Genomic DNA, 20,701 nt, shown 5'->3' with positions numbered 1-20,701 from the left:
CTGAAACCGTGAACCAAAATTAGTCTTGTCTCTTTTGAAGTTTATTTTCTTTTCTGGTCCTTTATATAAAAATACAAAATTGCTGAGCACAGTTTAATATCAATATTGACATTTATTGTTCATCTCAGGTTATTATCAGCTCAATTATTCAAGTAGGACATTACTTTCTCAAACATTTACTAGAAAGAAAATATTGAACATTAACCTTATTTAAATAACCTGTGTAATCACTTATTTATGCTTGGTTTAATGAGATGGAGTCTTGCTGTGTAGCCTAGGCTTATACTCAAGATTCCCCTGACATCAGAGTGATTGTATTACAGGTGTGCATGATCATGCCTAGATCTACTTGTTTTAAGCGAGTGGGTTTCTCTCTCTTTTCTAGTAATGTGTTGGAAACATCTAACTTGCAGAATATGACCTAAAGAGAATAACCAAACTATCCAGACTATGAAGAGATGGTTATACTCCTTTAGATAATTTCATAGCCCTCAAATACTCTAAATAATGATGATTGACATGAGCCAGGTGGTACACTACATCAAGGCTGTGGTGTGGGAAGATGACTTCTCTAAATACTGAAAAGAGAAGGTAGAACTGATCCTTTGCTTCTCTGCCCAGACTGAAGTCTTTGTCACTGATGTCCATGCAACTCTTTTTGCTAATTACAAAATTCATTTCAAAATTAGTTACAAAATGAAATCATAAAAGTGATGTCAGAGCATTCTGTCCAGGAGCAATCACTTGCTTTGTAACATTTTGCTTATAAATTCCCCAAGATTAGAGTAGACAGTGAACTGATGAGGGCCTTTTTAACCCATCTACAAAGTTAGGTGACTGATCCATGTAGTTTCTACAATCACCCCAGGCCTGACGTGAGTTCCAATACAGGTAGAGCAGACTGCCCTCCATCATGGTGGCCATGCTTGTAATGTTCTTTGTAACACAGCTGGGCATTCAGATGGACTGTTCCTTAATTCTAAATGTGTCTTTCATGTTCAACTCTAGCGTAACACTGTGTCCTATGCTGTTTATTCAAAGATAATGTTATTTATCAATACAGTCAAGATCACATTTAATTAGTATACATATGCTATATTTATGGACATAGGAAAATATCTGCATGCAGTCCTCTCTGAATCCTGGCTGTGCATTGAGCAGACGAGGCTATCCCCTCTCACAGATTCTGTTGCTAAATTCTACCATACAGCCAAATTTAAAAGGGAGCCACATGTTGATATATATGCAAGAAGTCATAAGATTTTACTGGGGAATTTTATTTAAATAACATTAGTAATTTGGGTCACAATTTGAGAACACCAAGACCTTGAGATTGAATGTTCTTATATTCTCTCGTACGTACGAGTACAGATGACATTATTCAGTGCACTTTCCTGGAAGACAGAAGACAGAAATATTTCAGTAAAGCTGATAAAATTGACATCTAGGAAATAATTAACTAAGCACTATCCACATATGAGAATTCTGGGAAGTTTGAAAAGAGATCTACATTAGATTATACAGATAGGTACTACTGGTTTACATTTTATCCGTCGTGGTCTATATATACAGGCTATGCAAATATATATTTAGAGATTTGAAAAGAGAAGGGACTATAGTTTGGAATCTAATGCTTTTATTTACGTATTTTAAGGTGCTACACCAAAGCATTTTTGCTATCTTGTGTACTGTCCAGTTTTTAAATAAGAATACTAACTTACATGGATATAGCATTGCATGATTTTCAGAAAACAGACAAATTCAGTTCTCTCAGAAAGCCTTCTGAGATACCATTTAAGGAATTGTGATTCATGGGAAGATTAAATGACTTGTCCAAAGTTCTGATTGACAGAGGTAAAACCTTAGATTCTGAGTCTAGGTGTTCTTCCTAGAGAAATTAATTGCTACTATTGAACCATTGTTTGCCTATTGGCTAATGTTATTCTTTCTTTCTTCAAGACAGGGTTTCTCTGTGTAGCCCTGGTTGCTCTGAAACTCACTCTATAGATCAGGCTGGTCTTGAACTCACAGAGTTCCACCCACCTCTGCCTTCCAAGAGCTGAGATTAAAGGCATGGGCCCCCACCATCCAGCAATAAACTCATTCTTTATCCTCTCCTTTTGTTGTTACAAAAAATAAAATTCAGCCTTCCTTACAGCAAGAAAAATGTCCTGTATTAAGAGTGAGGACAGACCTTTTTCTTTTCCTCAATGCAGATCTTATGTCTTTCCTTTGAACTATGTTACATTATGCCAGAGATTGCCAGAGATAGTTTTCTTTTTCTTTTTTCTTTTTTTTCCCATTGGTGCTGGTAGAGTTTGGGATAAGAATCATTGCTTGGATTCCCTCCCATCTCTAGAAGTGGGAAAGGTATCTGGGAAGCCTTGCTGAGAGAAGCAGAAGGGTTCAAAAAAAGGCTAATTGGCATTTAGCCAGGTGAGTTCTAATCCCAACACCTCCGCACCAGCTTTCTGTGAGTAGGTAGGTCAGTGTATGCGTGATGTGTTTTCTGTTCTGTTCGATGGACTGGTGTGTCTTAGCTCACAGGATTAGAATGAGGATCAAGTCAAGAACAACATGGGGGTGCTGTAGAGACACACACTTGCCCTGAGTCAGTTCTCCTCACCCTTACACTGGGAAGTACTGCAGCACCTGAACTTCACACCTAACTTAAACCCTCTCTTCTTCTAAGCAGTGACAAATCAATCCTGCCCCGGGGCAGAGCACCACAGCAACCTTCCCTCACTGCTGGAGCCTTCATTGCACAAGTCTGCGCTTGCTTTCCCTCATGCGTAAGTGGGAGAGCCAGGGACACATTATCTTTCAAATCTTTTTAGAGCTTCAACTCCTCAATCCATATGCATTTCAAATTCTTATGAAGACATGGTTGTCTGCAAATGTTCCCGCTCAACTCTTGTAAGAGAAGCAAGACTCATTTTCTTGCTTTAGGATAGGCTACTTGGGTGCTTTTCTGGTAGATGTTGTGGGAGCCGAGGAAAAAAAGTGCGAAACTGCTCACCACCACCATTTTCCCGTCGACCAGCCTTCTGCGGATCATGGCTTCTTTGCCATCCCAGTCCTGAACTTGAACCAAGGAGTCGTTATCTAAGATTACTATATTCTGTAAAACAGAACCGAATTCAGGTTGACACATTTGAGTATTGATGTCTCTTAGAAGGGGCTAAATTCACATTTGTTGGGACACTGTGGATTTGAGATGATATTAAACTTTTTGTTTCAAAACCTTCCCAGCAGCACTTTGTTGGATGATTCTTCCAGGGGAGGGGAAGATTTATAAGAATAAAAGTAATGACTTAAGGAAGAACTTTATCTTTTACAGTCTAGAGAAGGTCTTATTTTTATCAATCAGAAATAAGCATCAGTTTCAACAACATGAAAATCATTCAAAAAGTCCCAATAAAGCTTAAAGGAGCAAAGTCCCCTTCCCTGTTCTTACCCATAGTATTTCTTATGATATTTGTTTGTTTTAATTGCACTTTTCTCCTTAGTTTCTTTTAAAGATTTTATCACAGATATCTCAGATGCCTTTATTAATTGTCTCAGGTCAAAATTCTTTCAATTTACATACACCAGAATTCTAAGTCTCCTGTTTATTTAGTAACTCTGTGTCAAAAGGGTACAATAATTCCTTTTATCAGAATGTTGACCTTAGTAGAGAGTAAGAGTCCTCTACTGAGGCCTTTCACTCAAACAGAAAGGATTTGTTGATCAGCTACTATCCACCAAACACTGGGCTCTGGGAAACAGATGACAAATGCCGTTGTTTAGATGGCACAATCTAGTATGGGGAAAACTGAGAACACACAAAAATAAAACACAGGTAAAATGTATATTATAAACAGATGCTATATTTCAATTGGAGGCATGAGATGCATGTAGAAGTTATATCACTTTCAGGCTACGCAAATGTGCAAATGAACAATGTAGTGTATCTTTCTCCTCCTTGTTGACTGAGGAGACCACACTACCTACAATGGTGCAGTTACAAGGAATGAGGTATGTGAACCTCCTTTGGCCTGGGTCCCTGAGAAATTAAAAACCTTACACACACACACACACACACACACACACACACACACACACACACACACACACACACACTTCCTTATCTCTACCCCAACACTTTATACGGATTTTGAGTTAGAAATAATTCTCCATTGTGTTTTAGCTATTGAGAACCTCAGATTCATGGGACCGGATTATAATCTCATCTCTATCAGCTAAGACAAGTTGTGTCCACTGTAAAATTCCATGTGTGGAGCCTACAAAATGAAAGGGAGAACTTTTATTTCTGAGAGATTAAATACTGATTTAGGTAGACCACTCTCCAAATATGGTCCCCTGAGCATTGCACCAGAATCACTGTCTACTGCGCATTTTCAGGTGCTCGCCCAAGACTTCATCCCCTCCACCCAGGGGGAAACGTAATGGGCAACTTCACAGGATCTAGAGCGACCTGGGAAGAGTCTTAATGAGGAATCGTCTCGATCAGTTTGGCCTGTGGGTGTGTCTGTGGGGGACTGTCCTGATGGCTACTTGATGTCAGAAGATCCAGAAGATTAGCTGATAGAGATGAGGTTATAATCCTGTACCATGAATCTGAGGTTCTCAATGGCTAAAACACAATGGAGAATTATTTCTAACTCAAAATCCATATGAAGTGTTGGGGTAGAGATGAAGAGGTGTGTGTGTGTGTGTGTGTGTGTGTGTGTGTGTGTGTGTGTGTGTGTGTGTGGCTTTCAATCTCTCAGCCATGCATGGCACCATTCCTTGGGCTGGGGAAGGGAATGGGTGAACAGTATAAGAAAGAACTAGCTGAGAACACGTTAGAAAGCAAGCATGTGTTTGTTTTCTCTCTGCTCTTGACTGGATGTGATGTGACTAGCTGCTTGAGCTCCTGCCTTGGCTTGACTTTCCTGAAATGATGGACCATGACTTGAAATTGTGAGCCAAATAAATCCTTTCTTCTCAAGTTGCTTTTTGTCTCATTGGCAGAAATAAAACTAGAACAAGTAATAAAATGTACCTTCCACCTCCAAGGGATAAAATATAAAAATCTGGAGACATCTTAATGTATACTTTCTTTCAACATCTTCAGGTTCAGTGTTTAGGCAAAAATTTGTTTAGGAAACCCTTGAAATGTATGTTGGCTGTTGCTGCCTAATACAATATTTCTAATTAAATATCAGTTCTCTGAAGGTCTGATGCAGGCCTCACCTTGTTTTTGCGGCCACTTGGTGTGATTTCCTCAAACTCCTCCCCCAGCTTGAAGGAAATCTCACTGGTTTTGAAGATGCTTTTGGTTTTGATGGTGATCACATCTCCATCTGCACTGATGGTCACGGTGGGTTTTGCCAGACAGCCCAGCTTCCTGTTGACTCTTCCTACTCCTAGAAGGAAGATAATGGACACATAGTTACATGTGTTGTTGACTTCGAGGACTCGTTCTATTTGTACAATTCTTTCCTAAGGAGGAGGTTTCTGCAGTAAGCAGACTTCATGCTGTATGAGTTCAAATACTTATTTTAATCGCATTTACTTATTTGTGTGTGGTGTATGTGTACATGTGCATGGGTTATTTGTTCTCTACTACACTTTTTAAGGTTATACATTTTATTATTAAAAACTTTGCAAATAAATAAAAACATTACATACCAAAATTTACCAGACCCAAAGTTCTACACAACTCAGTATTACATATTTTATTGTAGCAAAATACATGTAACAAATTTACCATTAAATGTGCAATCAATGGCATTATTTGCATAGTGATGTTGTATAGCCAATTCTATAGAGGGTCTTAAATATATTATTAATGCATTAAATATATTGTTATTCAACTTTCCTTTCTTTAATATTTATGTCTCAGATATTTTAATGTAAGTACACACACGCACACATACACACACATAATATGCATCATCATGTATGAGATGCATATACCAAAGGTTATTTTTTGTCCCCCCCCCCCCCCCCCCCCCGTTGAAAACTGATTAGTTTATATTTTTGTTGCTTCAAATGCTGCTTCAGAGTTAACCTTGTGCATACAGTTTTGGGCAGTACATGTAGGAATGCTTTCAATAGAAATAGAATTCCATGGGCAGCAATATCTAGGGTAGTTTTTTTTTTTTTTTTTTTTTTTTGGTTTTTCAAGACAGGGTTTCTCTGTGTAGCTTTGTGCTTTTCCTGGAACTCACTTTGTAGCCCAGGCTGGCCTAGAACTCACAGAGATCCGCCTGCCTCTGCCTCCCGAGTGCTGGGATTAAAGGCACATGCCACTACCGCCCGGCAGTTTTTTTTTTTTTTAGCAGGTGACTTGGGGAAATATTATAATGCAGTTCTCATGTTTTCTGTCGACATATAATCACAGCATAGATCATATTGGAAAATTGCTTCCAAATGATTCATATCCTAATTCCTGGAACCTGTGGGTATTTCCTTGTATGCTGAGGGGATGGAGGAGGTGTGCAGTACGAGGACAGTAAGGAGATTATCCTGGGTGGTGAGAGAACTCTCAGTGAGATCACAGTGCGCTCCTAAGAGAAAGCGGGCAGGTAACGAGATGGCTCAGAGGGGAAAGAAAAGACTCATGACGTAAGTTCAGCATCAGCACCCACACAAGGCAGAAGGAAAGAACCAAGATTCCACAGAGATGTCCTCTCACCTCTATACCACACCATGGCCCAGGTACCCACACAATAATAATTAGCTAATAATAATTTTTTAGAGGAAAGATGTATTAGACTACAGAAGAAAAAAAGGTCAGAGAGAAAATGGCAGCAGAAGTAGTGCTGAGCTCACATTCCGAGGAATGCCAGCAGCCACCAGAAGCAAGAGGACGAAATTCACTAAAGATCAAAGCAAATGTTTATAAAAACAGATACTTCTTAAAAGTATGCTTTTATCACAAATTATTTACTAAAATAGTTTTCTGTTCAATATATAATGTATATGCACTGTGTTTCTATGGGTCCGTGGAGATCCACTAATCTCAATCCAGTTTGCACAGAACTGCATCTTGGTGGTGAATCAACATTGTTTTCTATGTGAAAGATTGCTCTTATTTCACACACAGCAAGTCATATGCCATCAAAGTATCTTTCATACTGGATATGATGTGCACTTAAACATGGCTCACCCAGTTCCTTCAAATAGTTTTCAAAATTTTCACAAGAAACAGATTTCCATGTTCCTTGAAGCTGGTCCACCATCAGGTCTCAGTGAAAACTGCTTCATATGGATGTGTACAGTGGTGTTCCCTGAAATGGGTTTGGAACCTGTTTTTAATACAATTCTGAATACAGAAAGCTAGAAGGAAAAGTGAGGAACTCCCACCTTTACAATTCAAAAGTTCTCTACAGCATCCAGAGGCCAGGATGGGAACAGACAGGCAGTAACCTTCAGCGGGATTAGACATGGCTAAGCCAGCACTTACAGGAGGCTACTGCCCTTCTCCAGCACTGGCCACCACACAGACGATCCGAGTCCTCTTATGCCACAAGACTCCTGCGCCAAGATCTGCATCTGCGCACAGATGATTTGTGAAAAGCCACAATACTAGCTGGCTGGTGATTTTATTTTCTCTTATATTCTTCTTGACCATTTGAACTAAAAGCCAGAGAGTATGCTATAGTGCCTGACATTTGAAACTGAAAGTTTAGTCAGGCTTAGAACCACCATTGCATACCCTGAGCAAAAGACTGTAACTAAAACAATAGGAAAGAGGGTAAGTTTTCCAGGGGCCTGGTCCGGTGCTCATCAGCCGAGGCTTGCCTTGCTTGGACAGAACCCAACATTCTTAGCCAGCTCCTTAACTTAGAGTGGTTCTCTTCTTTGCAACCAGAGGTAGGACAGTAAACACATCAACTAGAGAACAGGACTGCAAATGACAAATTGAAGGACAAACTCACCCTTAAATCCACCAGCCCCTGAGGACTTCCTGTTGGGTTCTAAGCAATGCTTGGAATCTGTTAGCATATGACCACTAAGAAATGTAGGTGTTACACATTCCTTAAGACAGAAAAGGTGGTAAAACTTTTATAATTCCCATTAAAATGTTCAATTTCCAAAACCCACAATAACTGCGAAGATCATTAACCAGTTCAACTGTTTTCCTAACAATTATTCAACAAACATAAATGGAGCAACTAGTGTTACATGCCTAAGAAGACTAAGAGACTTTGTGTACGCTATTAATTAAACATCCCAGCCATAGTGGTAAGGAGACAATAATATTTTGGTTGGTTCTTTCCTGAGTTAGGCAACTTGACAACATGATTTATATATATTAATGTATAAATATTGTAAGTTTATGTCCACCCCATGTAGCAGTCATGAGTAGTAGGCAAAAAAAATGACCTGGTGGTTCTCAAATAGAAGGCACTAAAATTCCTCTGTTGAACATGCTACTGCACATGTTATTGTCCCTCCTGAACAAGACATGATGCTGGAATGATGTTGCTCTGTGGCTGATAACTTACGTATTCTGAGGTGCCAGTGGCTGAACCATGACACAGAGTTCAGGCATAACTTCTGTCTCTCGCACCCGACTCCTCTCTTCATGAGGCAGCAAGTCAAGTTCAAGCACTAGCTAACCTTCAATGGCAAGGTTGCTTAGTCGACTTGGTTATTCAAGTGATGGATCCTTTCTGGTGTTCATTAATACGAGTCAATCATCTACATTCCATCCTGCACCAGCCATGCTTGTCTGCCATTCTCCAGCCCCTCCTCCCAGATTTCCAACCAGCCTCTGTAGTCTGTTACTATGTGTGTATTCCTGTCCCAAGCCACTGCTCCATCCACATGAACGAGGTGACCGATACACCACTCTGTCCATGGAAACCATTTCCCCTCACTACTTCTTAAGCCCCCTCCCACTCTCAAAGTAATAAAATATTGGCCATTGCCACTTGCTCCCAACACTGAGCTGGCTAACACATAGAGCATATGTTCAGGATTTACCTCCCGACTTTGACTGGCTGTACCCCTTCCCATATTGTTCTGGTACCATCTGCAGGTGGGGGAGCTTCTGGTATTGAGATATGTGACGTAGGAGTCAAGGCTGCTTGCTCATGAGGTTACCTTGTGACTTTTGGACTTCCTAAACTTGCTCTCAGACACAGTTTAGTCCTATGGTGGACTGCTGCTGGGCCTGCGTGGGGTAACGACTGTGCATCTGTAGAGTCCAGCTCATAATGGATAGTTCCATTCCCTGTGGAGTCCTCTAACTCAGAATTCCATCACTACTTAACTACCTAACACAGGAACTCTATCAAAATGCACCTATGTTTCTGTTGATGATAGTGTGCCATTGCCCAGCAACACCAGAATTTCATGTTGTAATGTTCCCATACACACCCTGGGCCATCCTGTCTCTTTCCTGCTACTAATGATCCAGCATTGGAGGGCTTGTCAATCTTAAGGCTCAAGCTGTTACTGTCACCCCAACTTTCTGCAGATCCCCCTCATGCATGCTGCTCCACTCAAAGCAAGAAGACTGTCTCATCTGCAACACATTACATCACCACCACGAACCAAGAGTTTCTACAGAATGTTAGTAGAAGAGGCAAAATAGAGCAATCTGTATTTTGGAGAGATGACTGTAAGTGGCCTTGACTAAGCTGGACCCTTAGACTCCATGAGAATAGAAGGACTCTCAATAATTTTGAAATATATTTTATTTTTTGGTTGAATGTGTGTATCTGTGTGTGGCTATGTGTACATGAGAGCAGGTGCCCTCAGGGTCCAGAGGTGTTGGATCCTTTTGAATTACAGGTGGTTGTGAGCCGTCTGACATGGGTGCTAAGAATCAAACCTAGGTCCTCTAAAAGAGAAGTGTATGGTCGTAAGCACTGAGCCATCTCTCAATCCTCAGGATTATGTTTTGTTGTTTGTTTTCCTTTGTTGAGGGTATTCTTTTGTTTTTGTTTGATTCAAAGCCTCACTATATGGCCCTGGGTGGCCTGAAAATATCTATGTAAACCAGACTGGCCTCACATGCACAGAAATCCTTCTGCTGCCCCAGTGCTGGGAGTCAAGGGGATGTGCCACCACACCCAGCTCATCACCATTGTCAACCCCACACTCTGAATTGCACATGTCTTACCAATGCCTCCAGCATGTTAGTCTCTCCTTGTTCAGCCCTCTGCCCCACAGGGTGTTGTGTATCAGTTGTCCACATAGTTCACTCTCACCTGGCTGTATGATGACAGAGACCAGAGGTTTATCCAGTCCTGGGACTAAGGTGCACATATACTCTCTGCTTCATGGAAATGCAGTTTGTTGTTATCTTTTCCAGTCTTTTCTGGTTGGGACAGAGAAGGACGACCAGTCACTACCAGCAACTATGCAGTAAGGATGAGCTAATTTGTGCGAGGGAGAAACCCCTCAAGCAGAGCCAGCCATGGCATAGGTGTAATCTGAGTGTGCAGGAGCCTTTAGTCATCCTCCAGGATGCGTGTGTGGCACACCAGCACAGTGTGCTAAATGAGGTACGAGCTGCACACTGCTTCCTATGTTCCTCAGCAGCTGCAGAGTAGCATGGACATCTGCCGTTTGTCCCCATCACCATCACTAAATACACTTTTATTTTTGCTTCTGCTGGGAATCAAGCTTGGAGCCTTAAATACAATAGGCAGACATGCTACCATCAAGCCACACTCCCAGTTCCCAGATACAACATCATTTGATCTACTATTACAGCCAGGGCAGGAGAAGGGTGAGGTTGGGGATGTGCAGAAATGTGCCCCTTGTTAAGGTAGTTATATTCTTAGCCTGGCAGTAAAGTGCTGCCAGCTGGCCCACTTACCTTCAGATTCTCTTCATCCCCTTTGTTATCAATGAGCCAAACTCCATGGCAACCATAGAAGAGCAACTGAAACTTAGTGACTCTGTGGTCTCTCCCATTGGTGCGTCCCTAATTGCCCCATAAATGATGTAGCTTCTGGACTTATGATGCATACTCCTCTGATTTTCTACACACACACACACACACACACACACACACAAACATACATACACACACACACACACACACACACACACACACACACACACACCCTTTCCATAGAAAGATATAGAGATGATAATGATCTGCAATAAATCTTAAAACTTGACCACAAAGGAGATGAAAGCCTCACCATACAAGATTTCCATCTTCTGGCACACTGAATTTGAGTTATTCAGCTGAGCCACTTGAAGTACTTTAGAGCTGGACAAGGAACAATTAGCCCTTCAGAACCTACTGATTGAAGATCCCCACACTGTCTTTCCTTTCACAGGGGGACTTGAAAGAGACACACAAAATGCTCCCAGCATTATGAAAAAATTTAAAACTGTGCTGAATCTCCCCATTCTTTCATATGAATGCCTAGCAATGTAACAGGAAGCTATAGAATAGGTATTTTATTGGTTTGCAACATTCATAATATCAAACAATTTTACAAATCTATAACATGTTATTTTTAACTTTTAAACTACATTTGAAGCATGAATTCATTCAAGAAATAGTCTGATTTGGATTCTTTCTTTTAAGCATGTATAAGAAGGAATTAAGAACAGAGTAACAGTTTATTATATTCCAGAGGATGCAAGGCTCCAAAACCATAAGCATTTTTAGACATAATAAATAACATCAAAACTACCAGAAAAAAGAGAAAGCATTAGAAAAAACTATTGTTGTCTTCCTCTTACCAAGAATAGTTGTCTATTTAGCAAGACAGGGATCCTCTGTAATACCTGTAAGGTCTATTAATAGTGAGCAGTGTTTGGAAAATTACGACTATTTACTCTATATCAGATTCCTAAGTTCTCACTACCATGGCTCTTCTTTAAATGGTTTGGGGGATGATAATTACATCTTTCTCCTCTTTCCTCTCCCCAAACCCTCTCATGTGCCCCCTCCTCTTTCTTCTTTAATTGTTGTTACAAATATATATGTGTATATATCTTCCTTAATGCATAAATGCGACCTGTTCAGTCTGTATGTATGTTCTCAGGACTGACCACTTGGTATCAGATAACCAATTGGTGTGCTCTTCCCTGGGAAGGACTGTTTCCCCTCCTTTCAGCATGTCTGAGTTGCCTGGAGTTTTTTGTGAAGGGCTGGGGTCTCATGGGATTTGTTCCATCCATGTTACCGTGTCTATTCACGTTGTGCTTGCTGAGGTCATGTTTAGGCAGCCATGTTGGTGAGACTTTACGGGCATAGCTTCTGACATTTCTAGGAGACAGTCTCAGCGCAAATCCCCTCCCTGGTCGTCTGGCTCTTACACTCTTGTTTCTCCTCTTCGACAACGACCCCTGAGCCTTAGGTGTAGGAGCTGTGCTGTATATTTACCGGTTGGGACTGGACTCCAGAACTGCATTTGGTTTCCTTCTATTGTTGCAAGTTTCCTTGAGGAGGGTGAAACCCGCGCTGATCTGCAGGTCTAAGGACAAATGTTTAGAATGTAGTTAGGGATGATGCTGGTTTAGTAAAGTGGCAATTGTAGGTTCTCCTCCAAGTTTCACGACTTCATTGGTCCTGAGTGGTTGCCTAGGTTTCCAGTATCAGGCATAATTTTTTTTCTGTTCGAATATATCTTAAGTCCATGTAGAGAGCTGTTGGTTACTGTCAAGTATGTATGGCACTACCGCACCAAGGTATGCATGTACTACTGCTACATGTTGTGATTTGTAGGCATCATAGCTAGGAAGGGCTGGTGGTTGCTTCCCTCCTTTGGAAGCTTGTGTGGTGCCTTCTGGTACTATGACAGCTAGTCCTTACGGAGGAGGTTTTCAAGTCAGTTCTGGCTGAGGGGCCTCTGAGCCCTGTGTCTGATATACATGGTGTCTTCAGAAACAGGGGCTTACCTTTCATATCTGGGGAAACCCGAGGGAAAGAGCAACTTGTAATATTTGGGGAGTCTTTGGACAACCCTAACAACTCAAAAGGGGCAGAAGGGGGCTTCTCATGCCTGGTGTCAGGGTTTTTGTTGAATGATCTATGGCTCTCCTGAGGAGCACTGTCAGCCCAGATTAAGTAGGTATTTTTAAGAAGATGCTGGTAAACTGAATCATGCAGGAAATCTAGCCAATGCATGTAAATGGCTTTATTAGATACAGACATGGAGATGGTCTCATGTTACAATAGCAAAGCATAGTTGCAACACACAGTACTGACTTGAAGAGCTAACAGATTCATCATCTGGCTCCTCGAAAAAAAAAAGTTTCTCAGCCAGGTATGATGACAAAATACAGTACTAGTACATGAGAGGCTGAGACAGGAGGATTGCCATGAATTTGAGGCCAGCTTGAGCTACATAACAAGACCTTGCAAGCTTTCCTTACTTCGGATAGAAGAATCATAGCACACGTATTTCATCTACAGATTTTTCATCAAAACACTTCTGCCAGGCATGGTGACACATACCTTTAATCCCAGTACTCGGGAGGCAGAGACAGGTGAGTTTGAGGCAGACTTGGTCTACGTAGTCCCAGAACATCCAGGGTTACATAGAGAGACTCTGTCTTAAAAACAAAAATGAGCCGGGCGGTGGTGGCGCACGCCTTTAATCCCAGCACTCGGGAGGCAGAGCCAGGCGGATCTCTGTGAGTTCGAGGCCAGCCTGGACTACCAAGTGAGTTCCAGGAAAGGCGCAAAGCTACACAGAGAAACCCTGTCTCGAAAAACCAAAAAAAACAAAAAAACAAAAAACAAAAAAAAAAAAACAAAAATGAGAGAGAGAGAGAGAGAGAGAGAGAGAGAGAGAGAGAGAGAGAGACAGACAGACAGACAGACAGACAGAAAGAGAGATTTTTATAATTATGCCATGGGTAAGGACAACAGAAATGTCATAAAGAGCTATAAAGTCTGGCATTTTGTAAAAGTTACATGAAAGAGTTATCAGTCACATATGGATGGGATTTTTTTTTTAAAGCTAGTGTTGGTGCTGTGAGGCAGAAAGATATAAGAATTTAAAAATAATTGACTAGGAAATAAATAGGGCAAAAATCCCTGCTGTCTGCTTTTTTCCTGGGGCTAACACAAGTAGCCAAAGAAGCTGCTAATTTATAAAGCTCCCTTCAAAAGTAGCCCTGGGTATCTATATAATCCTCCTGCTTCAGACACTTTAATGGTGTTAAACCTTCCAGCTGATCATGCAGTTCTAATGGACTTAGATCAAAACCATGCTGTAAAAGGAAACCCTTCAGAATGATTTCGTAAAACTTACCAAAAGTAAGGGAAGTCTAATACAAAATCAATGTTGGAGCAAAAATAATAACGATAATAACACGCTCCGTAGCTGCAGGGTTCTGTTACACTGGCTGCCTTTGTAGGGATCAGAGTGTTGAGGAAACTTGGGACGAGCGTAGTCCTGCCTGGTCATCCCTCAGCATTTGCTCACTGAGCACAGCAGCTTAGGTGTTAGGAGGTCCTGAGCAGTTTTCATCGGCCCTGCCAAAGGAGCAGCTTTTGGGGGCAGACTGGCAGCTGAGCAGAATAACTGGCACTGGCCATTCATAGGCATCAGTGAGGCATCAGGTGGCACTGCTTGGCACCCATACTCTCCATATACCTGTGCGATATTTTCAGTGGGGTTGGAGGTCCCAGTAGGGTGGAGTGTGTCCTTCCCAAAGACTTACATGTTTAAGCTCTAACGCTGGAACTTGTAAATGTGACCTTGTTTAGAAAGGGAATTTTTACAGAAGTAATTAGCTCAACATGAGGACTTTGGGATTCAGGCACACATCAAACACAATCAGGCATGTCCTTGTAAAAGAAAAGGATGAAGGTTTGAAACAGAAGAAAGGGGTACACGAAGAGTGACAGGAAGTCATGAGCCAAGGAGAGCCAGAATCCAGCAGTGGACTCTGTTCCAGGGCCCTGGAGGCTGTTTGATGGTGTACTTCTGGCCTCAATCGCTGTCCTGTCCCACCACCCTGCCAACACATACATACAGCCCAGGGCTGGTCATGGCACCCAGAGCCTCCTGCATGCTAAGCACATGTTCTAACACTAGCCCCGAAAGTTGGACACCAGATGTTGCTCGAATTTCTAAAGGTCTTATAATTAAAAATCCAGAGCCAGATATTGGGGTAGGTGGTGAAAGATCAGAGAGACAAAGGAACAAGCCACTGCCACGTCTCACCCCACCAATTCTACGAATCTGTTTGAAAGCCTCTGAGTCCTCAGCTGAAAAAGCTGAGAAAAAAAAAAAGGCTTAGTTCCTGTCTCCTCATGCCTTATATACTTCCCTTCCCCCAGCCATTTCACTTCCTTCCTAGTGCTGGGATTAAAGGTGTGTGCCACCATTGCCTGGCTCTGTTTCTCTCTTAGACTGAATCAATCTCATGTAATCCAGGGTGGCTTTGAACTCACAGAGATCCAGACAGAGCTCTGCCTCGTAAGTGCTAGGATTAAAGGTGTGTGTCACCACCACCTGGCTTCTGTGTTTAATCTAGTGGCTGGCTCTGTCCTCTGATCCTCAGGCAAGCTTTATTTGATACACACTATATCACCACGTGTGGGCCTTTCCTGCGTTAATGATGGTTATGGCAGGACCCTCTCTTGAGGGTACCACCACTGGGCAGGTAGTCCTCGCTTCTATAAGAAAACAAGCTGAAGAGCAAGCCAGGAAGCAGCCTTCCCCCATGGTCTCTGGTTCAGGGCCTGCATCTTCTAGGTTCCTGCTTGAGTTTCTGCCCTGGCTTACCTCAGTGATAGACTGTGACGGGAAAATGTGACCCCAATAAACCCCATCCTCCCCAAGTTCCATGGTCATAGTGGTTTATCACTGCAACATAGAGTAACTAATACTAAAATCATTGCTACAGCTCTAGATTTTATCCCTCCTTCCACATCCAACCAGTTTGTTCACTTTTAAAAATCTGCATCCTACAACTTCACTGTGCATATATTGAAAGACTCAAGATTTAGACCAGAAAATAAGTTCATGGATGCTGGTAAACACCATTGAGCTGTGATCCCTCTGTCACAGGATTTCAGCTAATTCACACTGGGGCCGGAATTGGCCGGCTGGTGCTGTGTGCTTCTGAGAAGTCATGTGATTCAGACAAATCCGCAATAATGTGGAGGCTTCCTGGTGGGAAGAATAAAGGATGAGAGGTCTGAGCCAGGTGGCCTGAGGCCTGTGATTCAGACCTGCTGGGTTCCCATGCTTTGCAGCTCTGGCTTCCTGGGGCCGAAGCTGCTAGAACCCAACTGCTGCCAGCATTATCCATAGACCTTCACCAAGTGACACTTCATCCAGCTGCTGGGGAACAGCAATGGCCCTAGGGGTTCCCCAGCATGGCTTGTGTTAATGAAAAGGCCAACTCCTGTAAACTACCCTAAGCCTTCTTAATCAGAATGTAGGATTAGGCCTGGGAATATATATTCTATTGCTAGAGTTTTTCCCAGATGATTCTGATTCATGCCTAAGGCCCAGCAATTAAACCACTGCTCTAGACTAGGGGTTCCCAGGCTGTGACTGCGGTGACTAGTGCTAATTGTCAACTTGATGGCCTCCAGGGTCACCTGGGAGACTGTCTGGGGGTGCCTACGGGGGATTATCTTGATGGTGTTCACTGGTTCCAGAAACTCCATCTTCACTATGGGGGCGACCATTCCCTGGGCAGGGCATCTTGGGATGTCTGGAACTGAGAGAAGAGCTGTGCAGTGGCAAGCAGGAATCCGTAGCTCTGTTTCTACAGATGCCAGGTGAGCAACTTCCTCAAGGCCCTGCCCAGGCCTTGCTCTTAGGACGAACTGTAGATAGAACTGTGGGCTAACGGAAACCTTTCTTCCTTAAGCTGCTTTTGTTGGGGTGCTTCCTCTCAGCAGCAGGACAAAGCTCAGGCAGTGTTCCTTAGGTCCAACAGCAGCACCTAGAAAGACAAATCTTGACCCTACCTTCAGCCTGCTAAATCAGAAACTCTGGGAAAGGGGCCTAAAAACTGGTACTGTAAACTAGTTCTTCAGGTAATGCGGACTCATGCTGAAGGTTGAGACCCCATCCGCTATACTGAGACTCATTTACAGAGACCAGTAAAAAGAGAGAACACTAGTAACTTAGGAACCGAGCAGACATTCCCTTGCTGGGTGACCCAGAGTGGCACCCATTGATCTGACACACGTGAGTGCCATGAGAAACACTTGGTCTCTGTGTCTTCCTGCTGAATACCCAGAAATCAAATGAGTCATAATGTAATATCTGGCCTAGAAGGACAAAAAAGAGGGAATTTCCATGTGATCCTCTGTAAAGTGCCAAGGCTGTAACAAAGAAAACCTGAGAAATTGTCACAGAATGGAGGAAACCAGAAAGATGTTACCAGATGAGGCCTGTTCACCAGCCAAAGTGCTCTGCCAGTCCCGGAAAGGAGTTTGGGCAAGTTTATCCACAAAGAGACGAAAGTACAGTTGGGAGCTGTGAGCCTCAAATCTACCTCCTCAAGTTGAGGTGGTGAGGTTTTTGATGGGTAAAGAGGTAAGGCGATGTGAGATTTAGAGAGGGTTGTGGGTGGGAGTGTTAGGCAAGCATGTCATTCGGCTTCCTCGGACAAAGGTTCAGAAGATGGCAACATTAACATTCTCTGAGCATGGAGATTTGGGGCCTCTTAGTTCAAAAGGTCATCTGTCGACACTTGCTTAGGCTCCAGGGAAGGGCCCATGGCTTTCCCCTTTTTGAGCTCCCTCATCTTCCTCAAAAACACAAAAAACAAACGCATAGGCACCCACTAACATGCCCAGAACATCAGCAAAGCTAATGGAAGCCTAACTCCATGGTCTATCACACAAACAGGACCAAAGCAGAAGCTAGAGGGTGTGTTTGAGTTTCCCCTTGGTTTCCCCGCCTCCTTTCAGTGCAGGGTCTTGCCTTGGGAACCAGAAATAGGATAGGAATATATGTGAATGGGAAAAAAAAATGGAGAAATCTGAAAACCTGCGGTTACTTGTGTAAGGGCTGCTGGAGTCACGCCTTAGTTTTGGCAAACACACACGAAAATGTGACATGTTAGCACAGTGGGGAACCGCAGGAAGGTTACACAGGAACTATGCATATTGTATTTGCAAGTTCTCTGTAAATCTAAAATCGGTCCACTACTTAAAAATTAGGAAAGTAAAGCAACAAAAATTAAAAATAAATGAAATAAAATTTCAAATAAAATTAAATAAAATTACAAATAAATGAAATAAAAAAATAAATGAAAGCGTGATTGATAGGCCAGCAACTCTGATGTTACTCACAAGCTGTTGGCACAGCAGGATAGCAGAACTAACCCCTGGTTTACTAAGAATATGCTGCCTGAGTGAGTCATGTATGAGAGAATTTAAGAAGTCCACTCTTTACTGTAAACGTGGAATTTAGCCCAACCTAGCCTGTCTGCCCCTGAAACATGCATCAGTTTGGGTTACTGACCATCTGTCTGCCTTTCAGCCGCCGTACTCGGTTCGCAAACTCCCTCTGAGACCAAAATTCTGTACCTCGCTTTGGCTTTCAATCTTGCCCAGATCCCCTCTGACGGAGCTCAAATTGGATCTTGTGTTTACAAGACATTTTCTTCCCCCAAATCCTGGAGCTTGGGAGGCACACACCTGAAATCGCAGCAGCACAAGGAAAAGCACAAGAATGCAGCGTTCAAGGCCTTCCTAAACTACACTGTCGGTCCCTGTCACAAAAGACAGAGTGCTCACCCAGCAGAGCAAAGCCCTAGGGTTAACCCCCAGCACGTATGTCACTTTCCTTGTTCTGTGATCAAATAAGTGGCAAGGAGCAATTTAAGGAAGGAAGGGGTTGTTTGGCTCACAACTTCAGAGCGGATACAATCCATCATGGTGAAGAAGACCTGGCTACAGGAGCATGAGTCAGCTGGTCACATTGCCTCAGCAGTCAGGAAATAAGGGAGTAGACAGGAAGCAGGGCCAAGCTGATAAACCTTCTCCCCGTGGCCCACGTACAGCGAGGCTCCAGGTCCTAAAGGTCAGACAACCTTCCAAACATCACCACCAGTTAGGGACCAAGTACTTGAACACATGAGCCATTGGGAGACATTCCACATTTAAACCTTACCACTTTGCAAAATCAAAACAACACAAAAGGTCAAAATCTTGCCTTCCCTCTGATCCCTGACTCTGTGCTTGAGACCCTGCTACTGCTCTCTGCCACAGACTTCCCTTCTGTAAATAGCCAACTGTGATGGTTGGAAAGAGAACGGCCCCCAGAGGTTCACATGTTTGAATACTTGGGCCACAGTTGGTGAAACTGTTCAGACATGTTGAGGAAGTGTGGCCTGGTTGGAAGGGGTGTGTCACTGGGAGGGGGCTTTGAAGTTTCAAAAGCTCACACCATTCCCAGTTAGCTCTCTCTGCCTCTTTTTTGTGCATCAAGATGTAAACTTTTAGCTACTGCTCCAGAGCCATGCCTACCTGCCTGCTGCCTTGCTGCCTGTCATGATGATCAAGGACTCCAACTCTCTGAAACTGTTGCCTCAATCATGGAGTCTTATCACAGCAACAGAAAAGTAACTAAGACACCAGCCTACCTATTAAATTCCACTGCCTAGAAGTCTCTGGCATGCTGAGCCGTTCAGCTTGCAGTGGACTCCCTACATTTGAGCCAGCAAGCCATATAATACCAGTGTACCTATTTCTCACCAGTATATAGCTTATTTCTTTTGACCTTCTCCTTTGAAAAGCTCTAATCTTGTTGCTGATAAATTAAGAAAGGATTTTTTTCCAGATTACGAGCAGCATATATAGGAAATTAACAACTTTCACAACATCAGTTACTCAAAGCATAGAAAACAAAACAAAACAAAAATACAAGACAAACAAATAACACCAACAACAAAATACCAATTTGGTCATGGTGGCAGAAACCTTTAATCCCAGCACTTGTGGGTCTAAAGCAGGAGGATTAGGAGTTTAATAGCAGCCTGGCTACACAGACCCAAGAAAAAAAGAAGGAAGGAAGGAAGGAAGGAAAGAAGAGAGAAAGAGAGGGAGGGGAGAAGGGAGAGGGGAAAGGGAGGAAAAGAAGGAAAAAGTGTGAACAAGAAAGAAAAAACGAGGGAAAGGGGAAAAGGGGGGGAAGCAAAGAAGGGTTGAAGAGATGCCTCAGCAGTTAAGAGCACTTGCTGCTCTTTCAGAGGACCCCGGTTCAGTTCCCAGCCCCCATGTGATGGCTCACAACTGTCTATACCTCCAGTTCCAGGGGGATCGGACCTCCTCTTCTGCCCTTCTCAGGCACTGGGCAAACATGAGGTACAGACATACATACAGGTATAACATTCATAGACATAAAGTAAAATACATAAATCTAAAAAAATTAAGAAGAAAAGCAAAAGTTGTCAAACTTGGGGCCGAATAAGAAGCTGACCTTGGCTGCTAGAAGGGCAGTGGTGGACAGGACTGGCTGTATTACACACTCTAAGTAGCAAGCCTTCTACTCTAGCCATAGGTTTGTGGATACTTTGACATTGTCTCTCACTTACGACAGTGAGTTTCACCGCTTTACAAAGTAGAAACTGGGATGAAGTATCCAGCATTAGAAGATGCTGTCATTGGATGGGGAGCATTTCTGCCTCGCTTTGTGCTCATCGGTGAGTTTATGAGATGGAAGGGCTTCAGGCAAGGCACTGTATGAGCCATGTGCCCCTCCCACATCACCATCAACGCTGAAATCTGAAATGAATGATG

The 20,701-nt window shown here is 42.7% G+C and overlaps 1 protein-coding gene across 1 annotated transcript; it reads right to left on the bottom strand.

Moving 5' to 3' along the window:
• Positions 1-1,183: 1,183 nt before the first annotated feature.
• Positions 1,184-7,232, bottom strand: Fabp12 (fatty acid binding protein 12). The gene is made up of 4 exons (XM_052718492.1): positions 7,160-7,232; positions 5,239-5,411; positions 3,020-3,121; positions 1,184-1,394 (listed from the first exon to the last, which is right to left on the bottom strand). Exons 1-4 carry the CDS (start codon positions 7,230-7,232, stop codon positions 1,344-1,346), a joined length of 399 nt encoding a protein of 132 aa, XP_052574452.1. The 3' UTR covers positions 1,184-1,343.
• Positions 7,233-20,701: the final 13,469 nt, after the last annotated feature.

This window comes from Peromyscus californicus, unplaced genomic scaffold (assembly GCF_007827085.1).
Source record: "Peromyscus californicus insignis strain IS unplaced genomic scaffold, ASM782708v3 Scaffold_5__1_contigs__length_169319896, whole genome shotgun sequence".
In the NCBI taxonomy this organism is placed as follows: Eukaryota; Metazoa; Chordata; class Mammalia; order Rodentia; family Cricetidae; genus Peromyscus; species Peromyscus californicus.
This window is presented reverse-complemented; position numbering and strand designations above follow the sequence as displayed.

What these genes read in the sequence shown, in the direction of transcription:
- Fabp12 (XM_052718492.1), bottom strand. Translation starts at nt 7,232, where the DNA reads ATGGTGGACCAGCTTCAAGGAACATGGAAATCTGTTTCTTGTGAAAAT. An exon ending in AAACTATTTGAAGGAACTGG is followed by an intron (nt 5,412 to 7,159) that starts GTGAGCCATGTT and finishes TCTTCCTTCTAG; the next exon opens with GAGTAGGAAGAGTCAACAGG. An exon ending in CAAGTGGCCGCAAAAACAAG is followed by an intron (nt 3,122 to 5,238) that starts GTGAGGCCTGCA and finishes TCTGTTTTACAG; the next exon opens with AATATAGTAATCTTAGATAA.